The sequence below is a fragment of the Ascaphus truei genome, chromosome 22 (genome assembly GCF_040206685.1).
Source record: "Ascaphus truei isolate aAscTru1 chromosome 22, aAscTru1.hap1, whole genome shotgun sequence".
Classification (NCBI taxonomy): domain Eukaryota; kingdom Metazoa; phylum Chordata; class Amphibia; order Anura; family Ascaphidae; genus Ascaphus; species Ascaphus truei.
The window spans coordinates 5,272,771-5,294,950 of record NC_134504.1 but is presented as its reverse complement, the minus strand read 5'-3'; the positions used below and the strand labels follow the sequence as shown (position 1 = coordinate 5,294,950).

The 22,180-nt window shown below is 47.8% G+C and overlaps 1 protein-coding gene across 4 annotated transcripts in view; it reads right to left on the bottom strand.

The window, feature by feature from the left end:
- The window catches only part of TNRC6C (trinucleotide repeat containing adaptor 6C), a 121,097-nt gene that overhangs the window by 40,115 nt on the left and 58,802 nt on the right, over positions 1–22,180 (bottom strand). For all 4 annotated transcript variants that reach the window (XM_075579729.1, XM_075579730.1, XM_075579732.1 and 1 more), the window contains 3 exons: positions 21,619–21,712; positions 21,105–21,126; positions 7,396–7,716 (listed from right to left, as the gene is read on the bottom strand). In XM_075579729.1, the coding sequence (XP_075435844.1) occupies positions 7,396–7,716; positions 21,105–21,126; positions 21,619–21,712 (437 nt within the window). The remainder of the gene's footprint in view (positions 1–7,395; positions 7,717–21,104; positions 21,127–21,618; positions 21,713–22,180) is intronic.

Here is a 22,180-nt window from a genome sequence, read left to right as displayed (position 1 = left end):
CTGCTGCAGGCAGAGGCTGTGTGGTGCGTTCTGCTCTGCTGCAGGCAGAAGCTGTGTGGTGCGTTCTGCTCTGCTGCAGGCAGAGGCTGTGTGGTGCGTTCTGCTCTGCTGCAGGCAGAGGCTGTGTGGTGCGTTCTGCTCTGCTGCAGGCAGAAGCTGTGTGGTGCGTTCTGCTCTGCTGCAGGCAGAGGCTGTGTGGTGCGTTCTGCTCTGCTGCAGGCAGAGGCTGTGTGGTGCGTTCTGCTCTGCTGCAGGCAGAAGCTGTGTGGTGCGTTTTGCTCTGCTGCTGCGGCAGGCAGAGGCTGTGTGGTGCGTTCTGCTCTGCTGCAGGTAGAGGCTGTGTGGTGCGTTCTGCTGCTGCTGGCAGAGGCTGTGTGGTGCGTTCTGCTCTGCTGCAGGCAGAGGCTGTGTGGTGCGTTCTGCTGCTGCTGCAGGCAGAGGCTGTGTGGTGCGTTCTGCTGCTGCTGCAGGCAGAGGCTGTGTGGTGAGTTCTGCTGCTGCTGCTGCAGGCAGAGGCTGTGTGGTGCGTTCTGCTGCTGCTGCTGCAGGCAGAGGCTGTGTGGTGCGTTCTGATGCTGCTGCAGGCAGAAGCTGTGTGGTGCGTTCTGCTGCTGCTGCTGCAGGCAGAGGCTGTGTGGTGCGTTCTGCTGCTGCTGCAGGCAGAAGCTGTGTGGTGCGTTCTGCTGCTGCTGCTGCGGCAGGCAGAAGCTGTGTGGTGCGTTCTGCTGCTGCTGCTGCTGCAGGCAGAGGCTGTGTGGTGCGTTCTGCTGCTGCTGCTGCAGGCAGAGGCTGTGTGGTGCGTTCTGCTGCTGCTGCAGGCAGAGGCTGTGTGGTGCGTTCTGCTGCTGCTGCTGCAGGCAGAGGCTGTGTGGTGCGTTCTGCTGCTGCTGCTGCAGGCAGAGGCTGTGTGGTGCATTCTGCTCTGTTGCAGCTGCAGGCAGAGGCTGTGTGGTGCGTTCTGCTGCTGCTGCAGGCAGAGGCTGTGTGGTGCGTTCTGCTGCTGCTGCAGGCAGAGGCTGTGTGGTGCGTTCTGCTGCTGCAGGTAGAGGCTGTGTGGTGCGTTCTGCTGCTGCTGCAGGCAGAGGCTGTGTGGTGCGTTCTGCTGCTGCTGCAGGCAGAGGCTGTGTGGTGCGTTCTGCTGCTGCTGCAGGCAGAGGCTGTGTGGTGCGTTCTGCTGCTGCTGCAGGCAGAGGCTGTGTGGTGCGTTCTGCTGCTGCAGGCAGAGGCTGTGTGGTGCGTTCTGCTGCTGCTGCAGGCAGAGGCTGTGTGGTGCGTTCTGCTGCTGCTGCTGCAGGCAGAGGCTGTGTGGTGCGTTCTGCTGCTGCTGCTGCAGGCAGAGGCTGTGTGGTGCGTTCTGCTGCTGCTGCTGCTGCAGGCAGAGGCTGTGTGGTGCGTTCTGCTGCTGCTGCTGCTGCAGGCAGAGGCTGTGTGGTGCGTTCTGCTGCTGCTGCTGCAGGCAGAGGCTGTGTGGTGCGTTCTGCTGCTGCAGGCAGAGGCTGTGTGGTGCGTTCTGCTGCTGCAGGCAGAGGCTGTGTGGTGCGTTCTGCTGCTGCAGGCAGAGGCTGTGTGGTGCGTTCTGCTGCTGCTGCAGGCAGAGGCTGTGTGGTGTGTTCTGCTGCTGCTGCTGCTGCTGCTGCTGCTGCAGGCAGAGGCTGTGTGGTGCGTTCTGCTGCTGCTGCAGGCAGAGGCTGTGTGGTGCGTTCTGCTGCTGCAAGACGACATCTAATAAAAATGCCAGTGTTAATGGCGCCTTTGTTTAGCTTGGCCTTTTTACTTCAAATCCCAGCAGATTTTCCATCTTGTTTACCCCACCTTTATAAAAGAAAAAGTAGGGAAGTCAGCGATTTTTCGAAGCCTGCTCTCCCTGAATAATAATGACCTTGTGACCAGGATCAAATGGGAAGATTTAATGCCAAATATAATTCTCCCCTTCACTTAACTTCTTCATTGCTAGACTGGAACATATTCAGTGTATTTCAGGCGCGTTTTGTTGCGTTTGAGCCTCTGACATTTTGTCAAGTTGTTTGTGTTAAAACCTTTGCTAAATCTCATCCTGAGAAGTGTTCAGGAGATAAACAATAATATAAGTGTGTTTATTGACGTACAACAGTGTAAAAGCATTTTAGGGTACACGTGTCCAGCAAGTGTACAATATTCCACAATGGCTGCTCTGCACAATGCGGGCTTCATGGGATTAAAAGGGTTACATGGGTCATTTATTCCAACACTAAAGCCACGACCGTTTAATACAGGGGTGTGCAAGACTTTTTTGGGGGAGAGGGGGCGGCTCACTTACCCGGCTTCAGTCCACGCATCTCCATGGCAATGCAGCCTTAAATGACGCAGCAGAGTCATTTGACGCTACATTTGAGGGAGGGGGGAGCGCAATGCAGGGGGAGAGCAGGCAGGGGGGTGCAGCAAGTTTGCTCACCCCTGATTTAATACATGGTGTCTTATTCCTATCACAGCCGAGGTTATATACAGGAGATCAGGACACCTCTGGGGTTGATTGCATCAGGAGTTACATTATATCTTATTATATATTAGTGAAAGCACTGTATGCCTGTCTGCATCTTCCTGTGTCCCTAGGGGAAATCTCATTGGTCCCTTGGGCCGCCCGCCCCCGCACCTCTCATTGGCCTGAGGCGGAGTGACGACACACACACACACACACACACACACACACACACACACGGCTCCGCCTCTTCCTCCCCGAACATCAGCCTCCAAGTCATCGTGACCCGCGCGCACCTCCTCCTCTCCCCGTGTCTCCCGCGCTTTCACCCCCTCCCCCCGGCGCCGCTACAGTCAGCGGGACACACACACACACACACACACACACACACACACACACACACACACACACACACACAGCGCTGCAAAACACTCTTGAAAGTAATACGGGCGGACGCAAGCGCTGCGACCCGCCCCAGGACTGCTACTTGAAGTGCGAGACCCCCCCCCCTCTATATATCTCACACCTCTCCCCCCCCACACACGTGTGTGTGTACGAATACATATACATGCCCCCCCCCTCCCCGGCGCTCCAACTCACCTCCCTCCTCGGCGGGGGAACAGCCAGTGGCCAGGCAGGCTGCCTCACGGCGCCGAGTGACCAAGATGGCGGCGGCCTGAAGGACCCCCTTCCTCCCTCGCGGCGCCAAGTGCCTAAGATGGCGGCGGCCGGAAGTAGAGGTGGGGGGGGGAGGGGTGTCACTGCCGCGGAGTTGCGCTGTCCCAGATCACGGTGGCTGCCTCCCTGCCACTGGGCGCCGCCACTGCTCCCTGCACCTCACAGACCTCAGGGGCGCCACAGCCGCACCACCCTCTCCCGCCTGAAACACACCTCGGCGCGCCCTTAACATGCCGGCGGGGGAGCAGAGCAGTGGCGGCCGCAGCGGGGCTGACTGTCCTCACTCCCCCCCCCCCCCTCCCTGTCGCCTCCCCAAAGGTTCCTCTCTGCGTGAGGTGGGGGGGATGCCTAACCGCTATCTTCATGCCGCCTGAGGTGTGGGGGATGCCGGGACGCTAACCGTGCATGCCGCTGCCACGTGAGGTATGGGAGGTGCGGGGGGGATGCCGTCCTGCCCTCTAGCTTCATGCCGACGCCGCCGCCTCCGGTATAAAGCCACAGAACATGTAGCACTGCACACGTTTTCTTTTTATTACAGGATTGGAGCAGGGGGTCTCTGGAGCTGAACCCCATTAATTTCAGCTCCGGGGACCCCGTGCTTCCGGAGATACTTACCTCCGTTAGGGGGACCGGTATCTCTGTGGCGTTTAAATGTCCCAGTAACACGCCCAATCGGAAGTCGTAAGGGATGATGTCACTTCGTCCCATTGGCCTGCTGAACCTTGAAGCCGCCATTATGTTAGGCACACAAGTTTCCTGGCTGCAGATACCGGTAACCCCTGCAGAGATTAGTATCCCAGGAAGCAGGGGGTCCCCGGAGCGCAAATGAACAGTTCAGCTCCGGAGACCCCCTGTTTTAACCCTGTAACAAAATAATACAAATTGTGCAGTGCTACGTGTTCTGCGGCTTTAAACCGGAATACTTAAAGTGTTCCACGTGCAAAGACCCCCTGGATCAGCGAAGTACAACAGAAAACCTGTGAAAGGAGACGTGGCGCCATTCTATTGGCAACGCCGTGGGTGTAGGCTGGGACCAGATTTGTCGTTTTTTTCTGTGGTCCCCCCTAGCTCACTAATAACTACAAATATCTGGGAAAGCAGGGAGTAACGGTGCTCGGGGGCCATGGGAGAGGGGAGGAAAGGAGGGGGGAGGAAAGGAGGGGGGAGAGGGGAGGATAGGAGGGGGGAGAGGAGAGGGGAAGAAAGGAGGGGGGAAAGGAGAGGGGAAGAAAGGAGGGGGGGGAGGAGGAAAGGAGCGGGGAGAGGGGAGGAAAGGAGGGGGGGGAGGGGGAAGAAAGGAGGGGGGGGGAGAGGAGGGGGGGAAGGGGGGAGAGGAGAGGGGAAGAAAGGAGGGGGGGGGAGGGGGGAGTCCTGCATCGACATGCGGGACAATAGGAAGCCTCAACGTCATCCATTGCGGCTTCCTATTTATCAGACGGCCACATAATACATGTTCTTGTATAGCGCTGCTAGTTTTACATAGCGCTTTACAGAGACATTTTGCAGGCTGAGGTCCCTGCCCCGTGGAGCTTACAATCTATGTTTTTGGTGCCTGAGGCACAGGGAGATAAAGTGACCAAGGTCACAAGGAGCCGACACCGGGAATTGAACCAAGTTCCCCTGATTCACACTCCGTGCCAGTCAGTGTCTTTACTCACTGAGCCGCTCCTCCCTTTCATTTAAAGCTGCAGTTCAGTCTTTTTTTTTTAAATTTATTTTTTTACTTCAATAGTTTTATGTGTGCAATCTCTAATTACCTAAAGAACTGTATAGCTGCCGGTCAATTCGTTCTCCATGTATTGATTGGCGAAATTTGGTGACATAATTAGTGAAGGGATCTGTTTTTCTTCTGCTTCTCTCAGTGGAAGCTCATGAATATTCATGAGCACTCCTGCACTGACATGTGCTAGAGGGAGGGCAGGGCTGACAAAGGGGTGTGCCAGGGCATGAAGGGGCAGTGCCTTAGCAAATGCTTGTTAAAATAGAATACAAAAAAATTGGTCTTTCAAAGTTGTTGTTTTTTAAAACAGAAAATGCTAAAAGTATTTTTTCTAACTACAGAACTGATTTATTAAAAAAAACACACATGCAGGATATTGCCTGAACTGCAGCTTTAAGCCCCTTTCAGAAACCAGGCAGTGATGCCAGTAACTTCACTGTAAGTATCTCGGTACTCAGTGGGGGTGGGCAACAGAGCTGAAATTACCACGGTTCAGCTCTGGGTGACCCCGCACCCCCCTCCCCCCGCCAGGTGAAAAATAAAATAAATACAGGGGGAGGCTCGGTAGGCTGGATTGCGGCTTTAAATAGAGCTGTGCTGCTTTCTGACAAAATGTCAAGCCCAATGCTGGCGAAGTGACAGATTTAAGTTTTGTTCGCATCAGCAGTCACTGGGACTTTACAGGCCTCTCACTGCCAACTCCTCCTCTCTCACCACATTCACCACTCGGATTACAGGAGCCATAAAAGGCGCCGTCCCGGCTAAAAACATTACCACATCGAGAAAGGAAACGGCAGCCACTTTACACACACTGTACCTGAATCACCCACCGATACCAATAAAAACATTGTGTGTTATCAAGACCTAAATCACTGTATACGGCGAAGGGCGGGCATTTCTATACACATTGCACTGCGATCACGGCGGGGCACACATTCAAATGTTGCGGTTCAGAATTATAATTTGAGATCTACATTGTAACATTTGTTTCATAATGGAAGAGGGGGGCTTCTTCAAAATTAGGTAGAAATAGCTGTTAGTCCATTTGCCCTAATGCAGATTAAATGAGTATATCAGTATTGGGTGACACCTTTTTTATTTGGACTAACAATTCATATTATAAGACAAGTGACAACCTGAGGAAGAGAGCGAACTCTCGGACGCTTCTCTTATAATATCAATTGCTAGTCCAAATAAAAAAAGGTATCACCCAGTACTGAAGCACTCCTATTTATTTTTCATTTTAACCGTGCTAAGAATGGTTGGCTACAACTCCAAGTTATAGTACAGAATGCAGGCAATTAGGAGGGGGCGGGGGGGTAGTTCTTTACTGCACTAAGCAGAATGGCAGCTTTACAAAGACATCCAGTTAGGAAGCGGTGTGACCCCAGTTCTTTGCAGACGCCTACTTAAGTTCAGCTCTTCAAATGTCAGTCCCACAAATCTGGATTCTAACCGCCCTGATATCCCAGAACAGCTGCCTACGCTCTTACACTCTGAAGAACATTAACACCAATCCAATGCTCTTCTCCTGTGTAGCACAGGAACATCCACGCTGAAAGGTTTCCCCGAGAGGCGCTATAGTGGCACAATAATTCAGTGATTTATAAAAAAGAAGGGGGGGGGGGGGCAGGGAGAAAAGAGGTAATGTGGATAGTTACAATAATGAAGATATTTGAGGATTGTTTAAAATGAAATAATACCAATGTATTGTCCCACTGTGAGTGTGCTGCAGTGTGCGCGGGAACTGAGAGAGGACAGATTTGGAGAATATGGTGCATCATGGACAAAAGGCATTCGATAATGTGATGTGCTCAAAAAAGGTTCAGAAGGAAAAGGTGTCGTGATGCTCACTGAAGGAGCTTTGGGAAGCGTGGAACATAACTACTTGCTGGCCCAATAAAACCACCTACTCCCTCTCCCACTACATGGCAAAATCAGGCAGCCAAGGTCTCACCTCAGACCAAGGTCATACTTAAACGGGGTCAGTCCCTGTCTGCGCCTAGAGGCAGCTACCCTTTCACAAGGCTCCCTTGACACCAAGCGAATATCCTGTACAGAGAAAATTCACCAGCAGCAGGCAGTGATCAGACAGCAATTTAACACCCAGAATGACTTGGCCTTGATAACCTACAACGTAATTAAACCTTTAACTCAAGCTATATTGCAGGTTCTAGATGTATACCTGGATCGATCCTGTATCTACAAAATATAACAGAATAGCCATCCAATGTATTAGCAAATATGTCACCCCACAGCTCAATGCAGACACCAAGAGATCCATATTGATGGCATCCTTTACACGGTACTTGTACGGAAATCACTCCGGTTCTGCTAGCCATGCGACGGTGCCGTCCCACTTTGGAGCGGAGTCTAAGGACATCTCCTACAGGTAACGGCAAAGCCCATCTAATGACCGGGCCCAAGTACTGGGTTTGCCTATATAATTTAGCCAACGGAACACGCCATTTTCATTTCCCCCAGCTCTGACATAACCCCGCCTCTCGCGCTCTAGTTTATTATTTTGGCAGGGCGCTCTTACCAGTGGCGTGGGTCTTGGTGGGATGGTGCGCACCTCCAGCCCCTTGCTGTGGAGGGGGGCTTGCCCCGGCTTGTCCAGTATTCAGTGCTGGGTTGGCACTGGTCAGGGCTCCAGTGGGCAGTGGTTGACCTCTCTTTAACAGCTGCTTCTGTTCCTGCTGGCGGAAGCGTGGTGGCACCTCGCGGGGCAGGTAACGGGACGCAGCTGGTTGCTGGCCATTGGCAGATGCACGCTTGCCATTGCTGTTTGTGACACTGCTGGTGGAAGTACTGGTACCGGCAGGTTGGGGCTGGTTGGAACTGGTCTTGATTGGTTCTGGCACTGAAGATCAAACAGATAAGAGTATAAAACAAAAATCACCATTAGTTGCATAGAAATCACATGCGTGTGAACATGAAGAAAACGAAAGGGCTTTCGGATTACAATGGTAGCCACAGGGGGCCATGAAATGAACCAGTTTCCTATTAATCGGAGGAGGGCCACTTCCTCCCACTGGGGCATGGCAAAGAGGTTTAAATATATATTTATTAATGGCAAAGGCGAAAAACAGAGAAAGTGCGTTTAAATGAACTTTTACTAGTTTGCGGTAAATATTTAGCCAACACATTGAACTGCAATGAGAGGTTACATGTGTGCGCAAGACACACATGCGCAAGACACACACACACACACACTCCAGTGCTCAAGGGCCACGTTTTCAGGATTTCCCTGCTTCAACACAGTTGGCTCAATTAGTGGCTCAGTCAAAGACTGAGCCACCTGCTGAAGCAGGAATATCCTGAAGACGTGACCTGTTGGTGGCCCCTGAGGAATGGAAGTGGCCGCCCCTGCCCCATACATATACCTGCGTCTGTCATTGCCAGGGCCGTGTTACAATTTACAACTTTGACAGCAAAGGAAAGCGCCTCAGTCAGCAGCGCACCCGCTCAGCCATGATCAATGCTAAAGCAATGCAGTCCTTGTTTTTCGGAGACTATTGATTCGCCAGCTTTTCCCCGCGATGTATTGTCTGTCACGTCCGAGCGTTGCTTACAAGCACAAACCGATTAACATAAGACTACTAAATGCAGCACCACATCTCGGGAAAATAAAGTGGGCTGCTTCCCATGCGTCAAGATAGCAGGCAAGAAGTCTCCATAATGTGCCACTGTATTAGTTTAACAAGCGTGCCCTATGTACCAATCAATTTAGCCACGAGATAGGAGGAACGTCTCACGGATTTGTACAGGCTACAGCAGCACGTCCTATAAAAGAAATATGATCGGTCTTGGATCTTCAAAGGAAGCCTCATTTTGTAAGGCCAACGGGACTATGGAAGCGCACGTTTTCAATCCAAGCTGAACACACCACTTTGCTTACACGTTTATTTCTGAAGTTAAGTAAACGATGACTATTAGCCTACAGTAAGTGACCTAAAGCAGCATTTCATGTAAAATCCTATACGTGTGTGTAATCAATGAGTTGTGTGGCATTAGGGAATACTTGCTGCATTTATTTCACTCTTTATGCACTCTTTAATGATTTTCTATAGATGAAAGCGTCCTTGGGTTGCTATAGAAACTATTTAGGTAGCTACACCACTTCCGCTTATGAAATAGGCAGTCATATTTGGTGCCCCTGGGAAGCAGGGGAATCTTCACCCATCGATCGGCAGCTTCGATAATTGCGTTGGCGTAAAGGCGAGGAACGGCTGCATTTATACAAACAAATACAAAATCTGACAAGAGGAAATAGTTCTTTAAACATGCTGTTTCCATTAGAAAGCTATTCGAGGCGTCTTCAACTTCAGATGCCTTTGGGGCTTAATCAGGTCCAGCTAAAAGCAGGCTTGTGCATCACCGCGGGAGAGAAGCATTATTTGGAGAAACAGATTTTGTTCATTCTACTTTTCTGCAGTAGTGGCTTTGTGTATGTGGGGCGGATAGATTGGAATCGAGAGAACGCATATTAGAACAAAGTTAGTTCCAATACAACGTGAGAAACATTAATAATAATAATAATAATAATAATAATAAGGATACAGGAATCGGCTGAGTTTAACCGTCCTCACATACTTGGACTATAGATTATATTCTTGTAATGATATCCAGTGCAGAGGAGATCTGAGAAAGCCATTTATCTTGGCAGCAACCCAGAAGTTCAGCAATATGGCAGACCTGAAGGTATAGTTAGGGCCAACTACAAGTACCCATGTAAAATACCGTCGGTAAAAAGCGAACCAAAACACACAAAAAATGAGAAAGCTCCAAAATGTGGGAGCATTTTAAATAGAGCATTACGAAATGCTCAATATTTATACACACACCTCAATGCCTTTTAATTCAGCTAGACATGTACTAGATCCATGAGAAATGCATGCATGAATAATGCGCCAATGGCTATTTCTGATTATTGGAGAAGGTGGCGCCCGTGAAACGCCGTGCCTTACTTTGTGCAAACCCCTTTTATTGTGGCACAGGCGGCATGCTAGGAGGAGAGCGGTAAAACACAAAACGCATTTGTGGTTTCTGCCGCTCTGGCTCGGACGGATTTATTTACAGCTTCTATTAAATGTAGCAGTTCCATTAGAAAGTGCAGCATGTGAGCAGAATGCTTTATCACACAATGCCATTGCTTTTCTGTATTACACCGATCGTGCCAATGCCTTTTATTCCCCCCACCCTCAGCAATTCATTCTAGTCATTGTTTGATGGGTTTATGAATTCATTACAGGAAACAGCTGTATCCCATAATTCATAGCCATTCTAACAGCTAATCAAACAGCCAATGGTTCTCATTTTCTTACAAACCCCCTCCCAGGTACATCTAACCCTCACCATCTACAAATGTGTTCCATGCAGCACAGAAGTTAAGGAAGTCGTATGTTCATGTACTATATAATAATAAACTTTTCTCATACAGCGCTTTCTCCTAATGAGACACAGAGCGCGTCACAATTACAGTATAGCGCATGGTATGCAGCACATAGGAATGTTACAGACACAGCCCCTGTCCCATAGAGCTTACACTCTATGATTTTGGTGCCGGGACACAGGGAGATAAAGTGACGGCCAAGGTCACAAGCAGCCAACACCAGGAATTGAACCAGGTTCCCTTGATGCAAACTCATTGTCACGGACGGACGGACGGACGGACGGACGGACGGACGGACGCACACACACACACACACACCTTGCAATTGAAGAATTTCCACTGGCAAATTACCATCTTTGTCTACAGAAGATGTTCATGCATTTTTTATTAAAACCATGACATCTACTGTCGAGTGAAAGGGTACTACATACAGACGGCTATTCCAGTGCTACCGAGAAATAACCAACTATACAAAAAGGAGATACCTTTTGAATGCGTGCTCTTTCAAACCCTTTTTAGTCGTTCGCAGGCTAAGCGAGGTATCTACTAAGCAGTGCTAAGCCATACAGTGCCATATGGCTTAGTAAATACGGCCCTTAGTCTTGTGGCCCTTACATTACGCTTTAGCCACTGCAGTTTCCGTAAATACGGCTGCACAAGCAATCTTCACTTCACCCCAATACAGGTTCAGCATTACTACAGCTTACATCTCCAGTCCTCAGGGACCATCAATGGGTCAGGTTTTCAGGATATCCCTGCTTCAGCACAGGTGGCTCAATCAGTGGCTCAGTCTTTAACTGAGTCACCTGTGCTGAAGTAGGGATATCCAGGAAACTAGTCCAAGGGCCACCAAAAGGTCAGGAGTTGCCAAACCAATACAAATGTTTTTCTAACATTAAATATTCATTGTGCTACAAAATTCATATTCATTTTTAGGACAACATACGATAGGTTACAGATGCAAGACTTCCACCCCCATGCTCGCTCAGATAGACTAAGTTTGCTTTATGAACTGTTACAAGGTGAAATAACAGCGGTTTGTTTGGAGTAGAGACAGTTAATTGATGGGATGTTTCCTGGGCAGGAAAGCTAAGGAGACACATTACTAGTGGAAATGGCAGGTGTTTGGCCACTGAGAGGCAGTGCAACTACACCAGGAGGCGCCTTCAGATGGTAATTATACAGCAATATGGTGATGGATGGGTCTAGTTTGTCTGGCTTTGTGTTGGAGATTAGACTGGGCAGACCGGGGATGCTTCTGGTCTATAAATTTCAATGAAATTACTAATCAATCTACGTATACAGATAAGGAAAGGACAGGGGACAGTCTTACAGTCTTGAATACAAAGCAAGTGCCACCTTGAAAATCCCAACAAAGAAAGGACAGATAAAACGATGTACAAGTTATGCAAACAATTCAGGAGGCCGCTTGTCCGGTGATGCAAGGCAAAGAAGCTTAGAAACCAAAGCCCCGGCAAGAAATACACATTGCTGTATTTAAAACGGATTCAGATGGAAAACCGATTTATGTCCTATATTGCGACGTTACTCTCCTGTATGTGATGCGCGGTTACTTAATGCACGGTGTAGGTATACAACGTTTCATGTACCAAAATCAAAATCAAGCCACAGTCAAGTGAGGGGTCCAAAATATTGCACATAATGACCCAGTACAAACTTAGAAAATTTGTTTTTACTGCTCGAATGAGAGGCTAAAAGGAACTGTTGAAAACACAATTTGAGGTAATACGTCGTAATAAGTCGTTCTATTCTTTATTGGATCAATGAGCGTGTTCCCAACATGTGAAATTATACTGCGCGCACACACACACACACACACACACACACACACACACACACACACACACACACACACACACACACACACACACACACACACACACACACACACACACACACACACACACCGTTCCAAATTATTCTCAAACGAACTTCCACCCCTAATATGGTTACAAACCGGTGTTGAATAAATATACAGTACTGCTGATTTACTTATGCTGCTACTCAAACTAAGAGGAAGAATATTATCCTCATTAGAGACAATTCTGGGTTTCAGAACTTTATTTAACTACAGTACCCATGATCCCACACAAACGGATAGGAAGGTAGTATAATGAGGTATTTCTGCACTTCCATGTCAAAAATGAAGATTCATTCGTATGGCTGTCTCCGGTATCATTCAATTATGGAAATGGTTCTACATGCAGAAATAAGATTTATTGGAGCATTCGGATTTCTGGTTCTGCAGCTTTAGATCCAGAGCGCAATGTAATCACCACTCTCTGGACTGCGTGTCCTTATCCACTCCTGCAATAAGTGTGCTTAATATTATTTTCAATATTGTTCCTCATGCAAATGGGTTGTTAGTTTGGTGGATCTAATCCATTTTATGAAGTATTACAGGTTGATCCCATATTACAATGCTGTAGATCAGGGGTTACCAACTCCACTCCTCAAGGGCCATCAACAGGCCAGGTATTAGGGATAACCCTGCTTCAGCACAGGTGGCCCAATCAGTGGCTCAGTCGAAGGCTAAAGCAGGGACATCCTGAAAACCTGACCTGTTGGTGGCCCTTGAGGACTGGAGTTGCCCACCCCTGATCTAATACCTTCCCCCCAGAAGCAGTCTCCCCCATATTGGCTTCAAACCATGTTTCCATACACTAAATCAGCCTATTCTTGTGTGCATTCCCGAGACAACTCGGATAAAATCAGACAACCCCATGTTTCGATTAAGATTTCATTATAGTGATGGAATTCTGTGTGTATTTTATCAAGTAGCAATTTGATTTAATATTTTTATTAAAAGGCAGACTAGTCAGAACACAGAGAGCAATGCGTTATTTTTCACATTGACTGTTAATGTGACTGTTCGTCACCTCCTAACACACACGTTTATCTGCTGCTGGTAGAATTCCCTGCCTCTGTATTACACACTGTGTGCAGTACTGACAGTGTGCTCAGCAGTGGAAATATCCATAGCAGTAGTATGCAGATATTTCATTATTACATAAAAGCAGCAAGCCTACCAATTGGATCCTCCATTTATCTTACAGGGTGGGAACAAGGGGTTAATGTCAGGGGGTTATTTTCAACTCAGGGGACCTACTGGTTCCAAAGATACTTGGTGATGTTGAAGCTTCCTATTGGTTTAAGGGACCCGCAACCAGAGAGAGGTTGGGTTTAGGCGTGTCAGACGCGTGTAGCATGCCAGAAACCTTTTCACATTAGCCCCATGTGTATTGTATCTGTACAGAACAGCGAGACCAGGCACTCACCCCTCTCCTCTCCAAGGCCGCACCCCACAATGCCGGGCACTCACTCCTCTCCTCGGCCGCGCACTCACCCCTCTCCTGTCCAAGGCCGCACCCCACAATGCCGCGCACTCACCCCTCTCCTGTCCAAGGCCGCGCACTCACCCCTCTCCTGTCCAAGGCCACGCCCCACAATGCCAGGCACTCACCCCTCCTGTCCAAGGCCGCACCCCACAATGCTGGGCACTCACCCCTCTCAAAGGCCACACCCCACAATGCCGGGCACTCACCCCTCTCCTCTCAAAGGCCGCACCCCACAATGCCAGGCACTCATCCCTTTCCAAGGCCGCACCCCACAATGCCGGGCACTCACCCCTCTCCTCGGCCACACCCCACAATGCCGGGCATTGCACCGTGAGCCTCTAGAGAGCAGAGGGGGATACGGTCTAGGACATTTGGTCGCAAGCAAATGGCCACCCCCACGACTCTCTGCCGCTGGAAGCTCCAACCCTAAAACCCCCTACCCCAAGCCCTTACCATAAAACCCCCTACCCCAAGCCCTTACCATAAAACCCCCTACCCCAAGCCCTTACCATAAAACCCCCTACCCCAAGCCCTTACCATAAAACCCCCTACCCCAAGCCCTTACCATAAAACCCCCTACCCCAAGCCCTTACCATAAAACCCCCTAACCCCAAGCCCTTACCATAAAACCCCCTACCCTACAACAACTTACTCTAAACCGCAAAAAAAAAACTTCAATAAACCCCTAACCTAACCAGTAATAAAACTTCCCTTAGAAGCGGAAGCGATTCCAGGGGCAAATCAGCTGCGGTGAAGCGGTCGTGACCAAATTTCCCATTGCAGAGTGGGTATAAATGTGTACACACACACCACACACACACACACACCACACACACACACACCACACACACACACCACACACACACACCACACACACCACACACACCACACACACCACACACACCACACACACCACACACACACACACACCACGGTAATAAAAATACACCACCATTGTTAGAGGCGCTGTGACATTGGGGGAGGACATTGAGGCTATTAAATGACCCTGCGATCAGATTTGTAGTTTGTGCGCACACAAAATAATGACAATCTCCGGCACCAGAGGAGGAGACCACAGATCTGCTACCAGAGACCTCTGCTTCAGAGCTAACAATAGAGGGGTCCGGCTCTGGGGATCCCACAGTTCCCATCATGTACATTCTCCCAATGGCTCGGCGGCAAATGACGTCGCGGGTCATACGACGTCATGTGACCCCACCGTGTCCAACTCCAGTCCTCAAGGGCCAACAGGTCAGGTTTTAATGATATCCCTGAATCAGCACAGGTGGCTCAATAAGTGGCTCAGTCGAAGACTGAGGTACCTGTGCTGAAGCAGGGTTATTCCAATACCTGGCCTGTTGGTGGCCCTTGAGGCCTGGAGTTAGCCACCTCTGGCCTTTAGCCGCCACTTGCTCTAGGTCACGATGGCAGCTGGCTATGAACCGCTGCACTGGAAAAGAACAGTATAATCGGAAAAATGGCTGGCGAGAACCGCAACCAAAGGAGAATATTTCAGACCGCTTCCCCAAACAATGCCAAGAAGAAAACCCTTCCAATGTGAGTTAAAAAGGAGGAATAAAAACAACCATTTTATCCTCACGATCACGGAGGAGGGAAATCGGCGACGCTCGCGCAGTTTGCTGCCAGAGAGGAGGAAAGGAAAGCCATCCTGTCAGAGCGGGTCGCAGAGCCTCATCCACAGTGACACGCTCCTAAAAGGAAGCGTCATACAAGCAGCAGCGCCACAGAATATGGACGCCCAACAAACCGGGCCCATCTGTCAGTGTTTGCAGACGGACGGCGGCCCCGTCACTCTGCCGGGCTCTGCTCCAGGATTTCTTTTTCTTTCATTTGACAGCTCTCGGTTCGTCAGGCTGTCACCATGGTAACCTCCGGGGCACCCCTCGCAATGCGCTCGACAAACGCACCGCTAAATTAACTTATCGCATGTCATCAGTGGGAAAGGACTGCTCGGTGGGTAATTTTCTGCACTAATGTCTAACAGAGTTAAGCCTCGAAATTCAATTACACTAATTAAATGCCACTCCCAGTTAATCAGACTTCATTAGGCCTGGGTTAAAGGAAATTAAAAGATGTTTTAATAAAACGGACTAACGCTAATATTAGGTAACAGTTATTACTTCATTTTAATCACGATTCTCATTCTGTCCATCGCGACCCGTGGCTAGAAATACAAGACTGTTTCCCGCGTTGAGTGATATGGTGCCTCCAACCCCACAGATGGAGGCTGTATCACGCATCGACCCCTAGGCAGGGGGGACACACACACGCTGCAGACTTAATTTATCTTAAACGCATAGAATCCCCGTCCCCTTTTTGTTATAGGGTATGAACCTTACACCAAGTGACGGTTGTAGTGCTGAAGTGAAATGGTTAAGAGTACCACAAGTGTTGATGTTAATAGACAACTGCTTGGCTGACTCCTAATGAAGGGTCGTGCCATGTGGTTAGTGCTCTGGCAGCTCTTCCCATTAGACAGAGCTGCATGCATCCTCCCTGAAGTACACCGCTTAACATACGGAACAGACAGGGCCACAAAGCCAAAGCAACTCAAGTCCCCCCAAACAGGTCAGGTTTTCAGGATGTCCCTGCTTCAGCACCGGTGGGTCAATCAGTCCCTGCTTTAGAACTGCTGGCTCAGTCAGGGGCTCAGTCTTTGACAATACAACTGGAAATAGGTAACAAGGTCCTGGTGCAGAGAAGATTACAGGGAGGCCAGCAATGCATTTAGTTTGTTGCCTGACAAATCAAGGAGTTACTCAGGACTGAGCCACCTGTGCTGAAGTTGGGATATTCTGACAACCTGATGTGGGGGGATGGGAGCTTGAGGACTGGACTTGAGCCCCCTTGCATTAGTCAGAGACCATGATGCGCTTGAAGTCTCCAAGATGGGCAGCATTTGTCCCCAGGAAATTCACATCATCGAAGCTACAGATTTTCCGAACCCGTGGCAGGTAAACACCTTGTTCTCATAGAAATGCAGATTTGAAAAAAATACATTAGTGCAGAAAGTGACATGCTGTTCTCTAAAGATATGTTATTTTGAACAACAGCTCTGCAATCACCAAACAGCAGGACATAACCCTAGTTTGCAGGGGTCAGTCTGGTTGATGAAGAACATGGCGCTTTCAGAGGAAAAGGACAACATACAGTGGTGAGAAAACGTTTGTGAATTCTATGGGTCCTTCAAGAACAAACCGGCAAATCATCCAGCAAGTCACAAAGAACCCCAGATAACATCCAGGGATCTGCAGGCCACTCTCGCCTCGGCTAATGTGAGTGTTCATGACTCAACTATCAGAAAGAGACTGAACAAGAATGGTGTTCGTGGAAGAATATCCAGGAGGAAACAACTGCGCTCTAATAAGAACATTGCTGCCATCTGAAATTTGCCACAGAGCACATACACCACAAGACTTCTGGAACAATGTTCTCTGGACAGAGGAGTCAAATGTAGAACTTTTTGGCTTCAATAAGAAACGTTATGTTTGGCAAAAGCCAAACACTGCGTTTGAACAGAAGAATCTCATCCCAACCGTCATGCATGGTGGTGGGAGTGTGATGGTTTGGGGATGCTTTGCTGCCTCAGGATCTGGACAGCTTGCCATCATTGACACAACCATAAATTCTGCATTATATCAGAAGATTCTAGAGGAGAATGTCAGGCCATGTGTCCGTGAGCTGAAGCGAAAGTGGGTCATGCAGCAAGACATTGATCCTAAACATACAAGCAGATCTACAAAAGAATGGCTGCAGAAGAAGAGATTCCACGTTTTAGAATGGCCTAGTCAAAATCCGAACCTAAATCCTGTTGAAATGTTGTGGCAGGACCAGAAGCGAGCTGTCCCTGCAAGGAAGCCCTCAAATGTCACAGACGTAAAACAGTTTTGTAAGGAGGAACGGGCTAAAATGCCTCAAAACCCATGTGAGAGACTAACCAGCAGTTACAGGAAACACGCAGTTGAAGTCATTGCTGCTCAAGGGGGCGCCCCCTGGTACTGAATCTAAAAGGGTCACAGACTTTCTCACACATCGATATTGAATCATTTGTGGATAAATAAATGTTGAAAAAGTAGCATGTGTGTCATTTGTTGGTTTATCTATTATTAGGACTTAGATTAAGATCTAATCAAATTGTGGGTTTGAAATGTTGGGTCTTCGACTGAGCCTCTGATTGAGCCACCTGTGCTGAAGTTGGGAAATCCTGACCTGTTAGGGGGGTGTGAAGGGGGGGGGGGGTGCTAGAGAACTGGAGCTGAGCCCCCCTGGTCTATGCTACATTACTGTACATACTTTGCATTTGCAGAAGGCACCTCACTGTGCATCGTGTGCGTATGTTTCCTGTTATAATCATTTCTGCTTCCAGAACTAGGTCAAGCCACCGCCAGTTGGTGACAAGACCCCAGAATTTCATATCAAGGCAAAGTACAAACACAGAACTGCTCTTCCAGGAGTAAGTCACAGGCTTTTAGGATGATGTCAGCCCCTTTTAGTGATGGCTTCTTCCCATTGCCCTTAGGGCTGCTTTTGAGATCACATTGCCAGTGATTACAAAGTAAGACTGTGCACAGACACCGCTATTACAGGACAAAACCCCAAATCTAGTAAAGAAGTAATGGGAAAGTGGTCTGTTCGTGTATATTATATTGCTAGTGGCTGTACTTTTTAACCGTTAATCTGCCTTTCACCACACAGCGATGCGCTTTTGGCTGGGAATTGTAGGCCCAGACACCAAATACGAGCGTTCTGACAAACAAGCATCGCTCAAGCCAAGGCTGTAATGTTTTGCATATTAAACAGAAGTTATCCCTGGGTTGCTGAGTCACTCGAGTGTATAAAATGTATTAAGGAGCCTTTATCTTTAGTCAGGAACAATGTATCTGTCATAACTATTTGTTACAGGGAAACTTAAAATGTTTTGTAGTGGTCACTTTGGGCTGTTAAACAAGTTGCAATAGTTTTGTTGCTATCCAATAATCACCCCATTAAGAGCCATGATAGCCTACATTAGGGGCCCTCAAGGGCCACCAACAGGTCAGGTTTTAAGGATATCCCTGTTTGAGCACAGAGGGTGAAGCCACTGCGTCAGCATAGGTGGCTCAATCAGTTGCTGCTTCAGCACAGGTGGCTCAGTCTTTGACTGAGCCAACTGTGCGAAAGCAGGGATATCCTGAAAACCTGACCTGTTGGTGGCCCTTGAGGACTGGAGTTGGCCGCCTCTGTCCTACATGCGGACGGAGGAAAAAACATCCCATTACACATTGAAAACATGGTATCATGTGTGTGCCAGGTTCAAACTATACATGTACCTACGTGACTCGTGGATCAATAAAGTCACTTTACCTTTTTTTCTGGTGCTGGTAATCATTTCAATAATTGGGATAAATACGTAAGAGCTAGATATATAGATATATAGATATATATCTCAAATTATATTGCGTGTTTATAAAAATAAAAAAAAAACCCTATTACAATATTTTAAACATGTCAAGATTTGCATTGTTAAATTCATTACACGCGTGTGTAGGAAACATGATGAAGTACACAGCAAGCTTACTTGACGAGACACCTTTGAGAGTTTACGAATGGGGGGTGAATTCCTGCTCCCACGGCCATAACAAAATATATGGAGTATATAATCCAGCCACCAAGGAGGCCTGACACTGTAATGGTGGCAATAACGGGTTAAATTAATTGCTCAATCTAGCGCCTGCGAGGTGAACGCCATCTCGCTCTCCGTTCCAAACGATATCTCAAGAAAACACAACATGATCTGCGCTTTGACTTTACATCCCTCAATTACTCCCATTAAACAATTATTAATGTGCAATGCTTCCCTTCTTTACATTTTAATCATCTGCCAGGGGGAGCTCCAGCGCTTGTTTAACTCAGAAGCAGGGGGCAATTACTGTATACACATGCAGGGGCTTTTAAATGTTTTCCAAAAAAATACACCTCCTGAATGTTACAATTAAAGCACAGTGGGAAATCTGGCTCACTGATGGGAAAATCCCCAACCTCAATGCGAATTTCCAGTAGTCGTTGTTCGGATCACATTAATATCGCATGTTAAAATGTCAAAATAAAACGGAATATAGCAAAGCAGGCGAGAAACTGATGGAAAAATAAAGAGAAAGTGACGGAATTGTTTTTTAAATAATGACAAAGAAAAGTGAATTATTCCAACATATCGCGGGCATTACAGCACACAAACCAAACGGCAAAATACATGATGAGAAAGGATACGCTTTATAAAACTTTATACCCTTATGCTATACAGTGCAAAATCCCACGGAAAGCCCCATAATGGTTAATAGGGCTCTCTGTGAGGTATCGCCACCATGGCACGTTCTGGAATAAGGGTCACGCTCCTGCTGCCTCCATCTCTGGAACGCTCTTCCTGTTAAGGGGTCGCTCCCCTCTACCTAGACGTTCCAATTCTAGGAGCAGCTTGAAAACATGGACTGCACCTCGCGCTCACCCAGGCTGATCTGCCCCGAAAATGCCAAGCAGTTATATGCATGTCTCAAGATCATGCCCCCGTCATGAGCCAACAGGGGGAGGGGGGGCAGTGGTTGTTTCTTCCCATTGATGCTAGGGCTGGTTTTGCTATTACAGTATTTTATCTCTTTTCCCAGGCATTCTACATTGCCAGAGTGATTACAAAGTAAGAGATTGTGCACAGACACCGCTATTATAGGACAAAAAGAAAAACCCCAAACCTATTAAAGAAGTCATGGGAAAGTGGTCTGTTCGTGTATATTATATTGCTGGTGGCTGTACTTTTTAACCGTTAATCTGCCTTTCACTGCACAGCGATGCATTATTGGCTGGGATTAATAGGCCCAGACACCAAATACGAGCGTTCTGACAAACAAGCATCGCTCAAGCCAAGGCTGTAATGTTTTGCATATAAAACAGAAGTTATCCCTGGGTTGCTGAGTCACTCGCGTGTATAAAATGTACGGAGAAGCATTCATCTGGGGGAATCCTTCAGAGATAACCAAGTTATATCAGGTAGCACAACAAGAGATGTAGTCCTTTTTTCTTTTCTTTTTTTTTAATAGCAACATACTTGAATATAGGCCAGGAAATTTGAATGCAAAACGATTTCATAATCTGGCAAGGCTGAAATATTATTGCTTACTCCCTCAGTCAGCGATTTGCAGAAAGATTAACGGGGAGAGAGAAAAAAAAAAAAAGTAATTTCCCAGTATATTAACAGGGAGACAATTTTACATCAGAGGTTCTTAAGAGAAGAGTCTGGAAAGATGGACGGTGTGATGCCGATGAAAATGACAGCCACACAAGCCTGAAGGCTTCCGCAACAAAATTCTACAGGCCCCAAACACTCTTCCTTCCAGTGTTCGACACACCGGCAATAACATCGAAATGCCTTATGTGGGGAAACCCTCAGCTATAGAATACACATTGAAATGCATGTTAGAGACAAGGAAGTAGCAGATTTGCACTAACCTTTGGTTTTTTGTTCAGCAGCCTGGGGGGGGGGGGGGGAAAAGGGGAAGAAAATACAAAAATATTAATGAAAAGCTAAAAACATTGGATGGGAAAGAGACGATTAGAACAGTTTAGAAAGGAGAACACACACGAGGACCATCAACCCACTAATTCTCGGGTGGGCAACTCTAGTCCTCAGGTTTTCATGATATCCCTGCTTCAGCACAGGTGGCTCAGTCGAAGACCTCACCACCTGTGCTGAAGCAGGGATATCCTGACCTGTTGATGGCCCCCGAGGGCTGAAGTTGCCCACCCCATCTCTACTTGAAACCCTTGTTGCCTCTTATTAAGACCTCTAGAGACTCTGGTATCTTAGGAGCATTTTCTAAACGGTGTTTCCCCCCATGTATACCCAGGATGCTTTTGGGCCGTTGTAACGGTTCCAGCTTCTTGCAGACCTAATAACCCGAGCAAAACAACTTGAAGACCGAAACCCAAACGGCGCATCTGTGAGATCTTAATTGGCACTGACCTTTTTCTGAGCACTATCCTTCTTTTTCTTTTCTTCCTGCTTTTTCTTTTTCTTTTCTTCCATCAAATGTTCCTCTTTTTGAATTTCTTGCTCCCTGAGAAATGAAAAACAGGATCTGTGTGAATTAAAAGCTTGAACTTGAAATGACTTCTTGTTTTTTTTAACCAACCCTGCTGAAGTGTACCAGGAAGGAATCGCGAATGTGAGGGCGCGGAGAAGCAGATCGCGTGCCTTACGTTGGGGTTTATTTTCATGTGGCTTCAGTTACTCTTATAGTTGGAGTACTAAAAATCCAACTAAGCAATGTCCCAAAACACAATAAAAACCCAATTCTAACAAGTCACAGTATTCTTGCTTAGACACTTGTGGCTATCCAATGTTGCAATCCTCTCCACATTTCTGCATGCAAGTTTGATGAAACGTGCCCTTTTTAGTGATTGCCAAACATGAAACAGCCTCTCCTAACAAGAAATATTGTTCAATAGATCCTTCATCTCTGGCTTCTCTTTACTAAAGGAAACATTGCAAGTTTAACAGCAAGCAGTTCAGTTATTTTATGAAC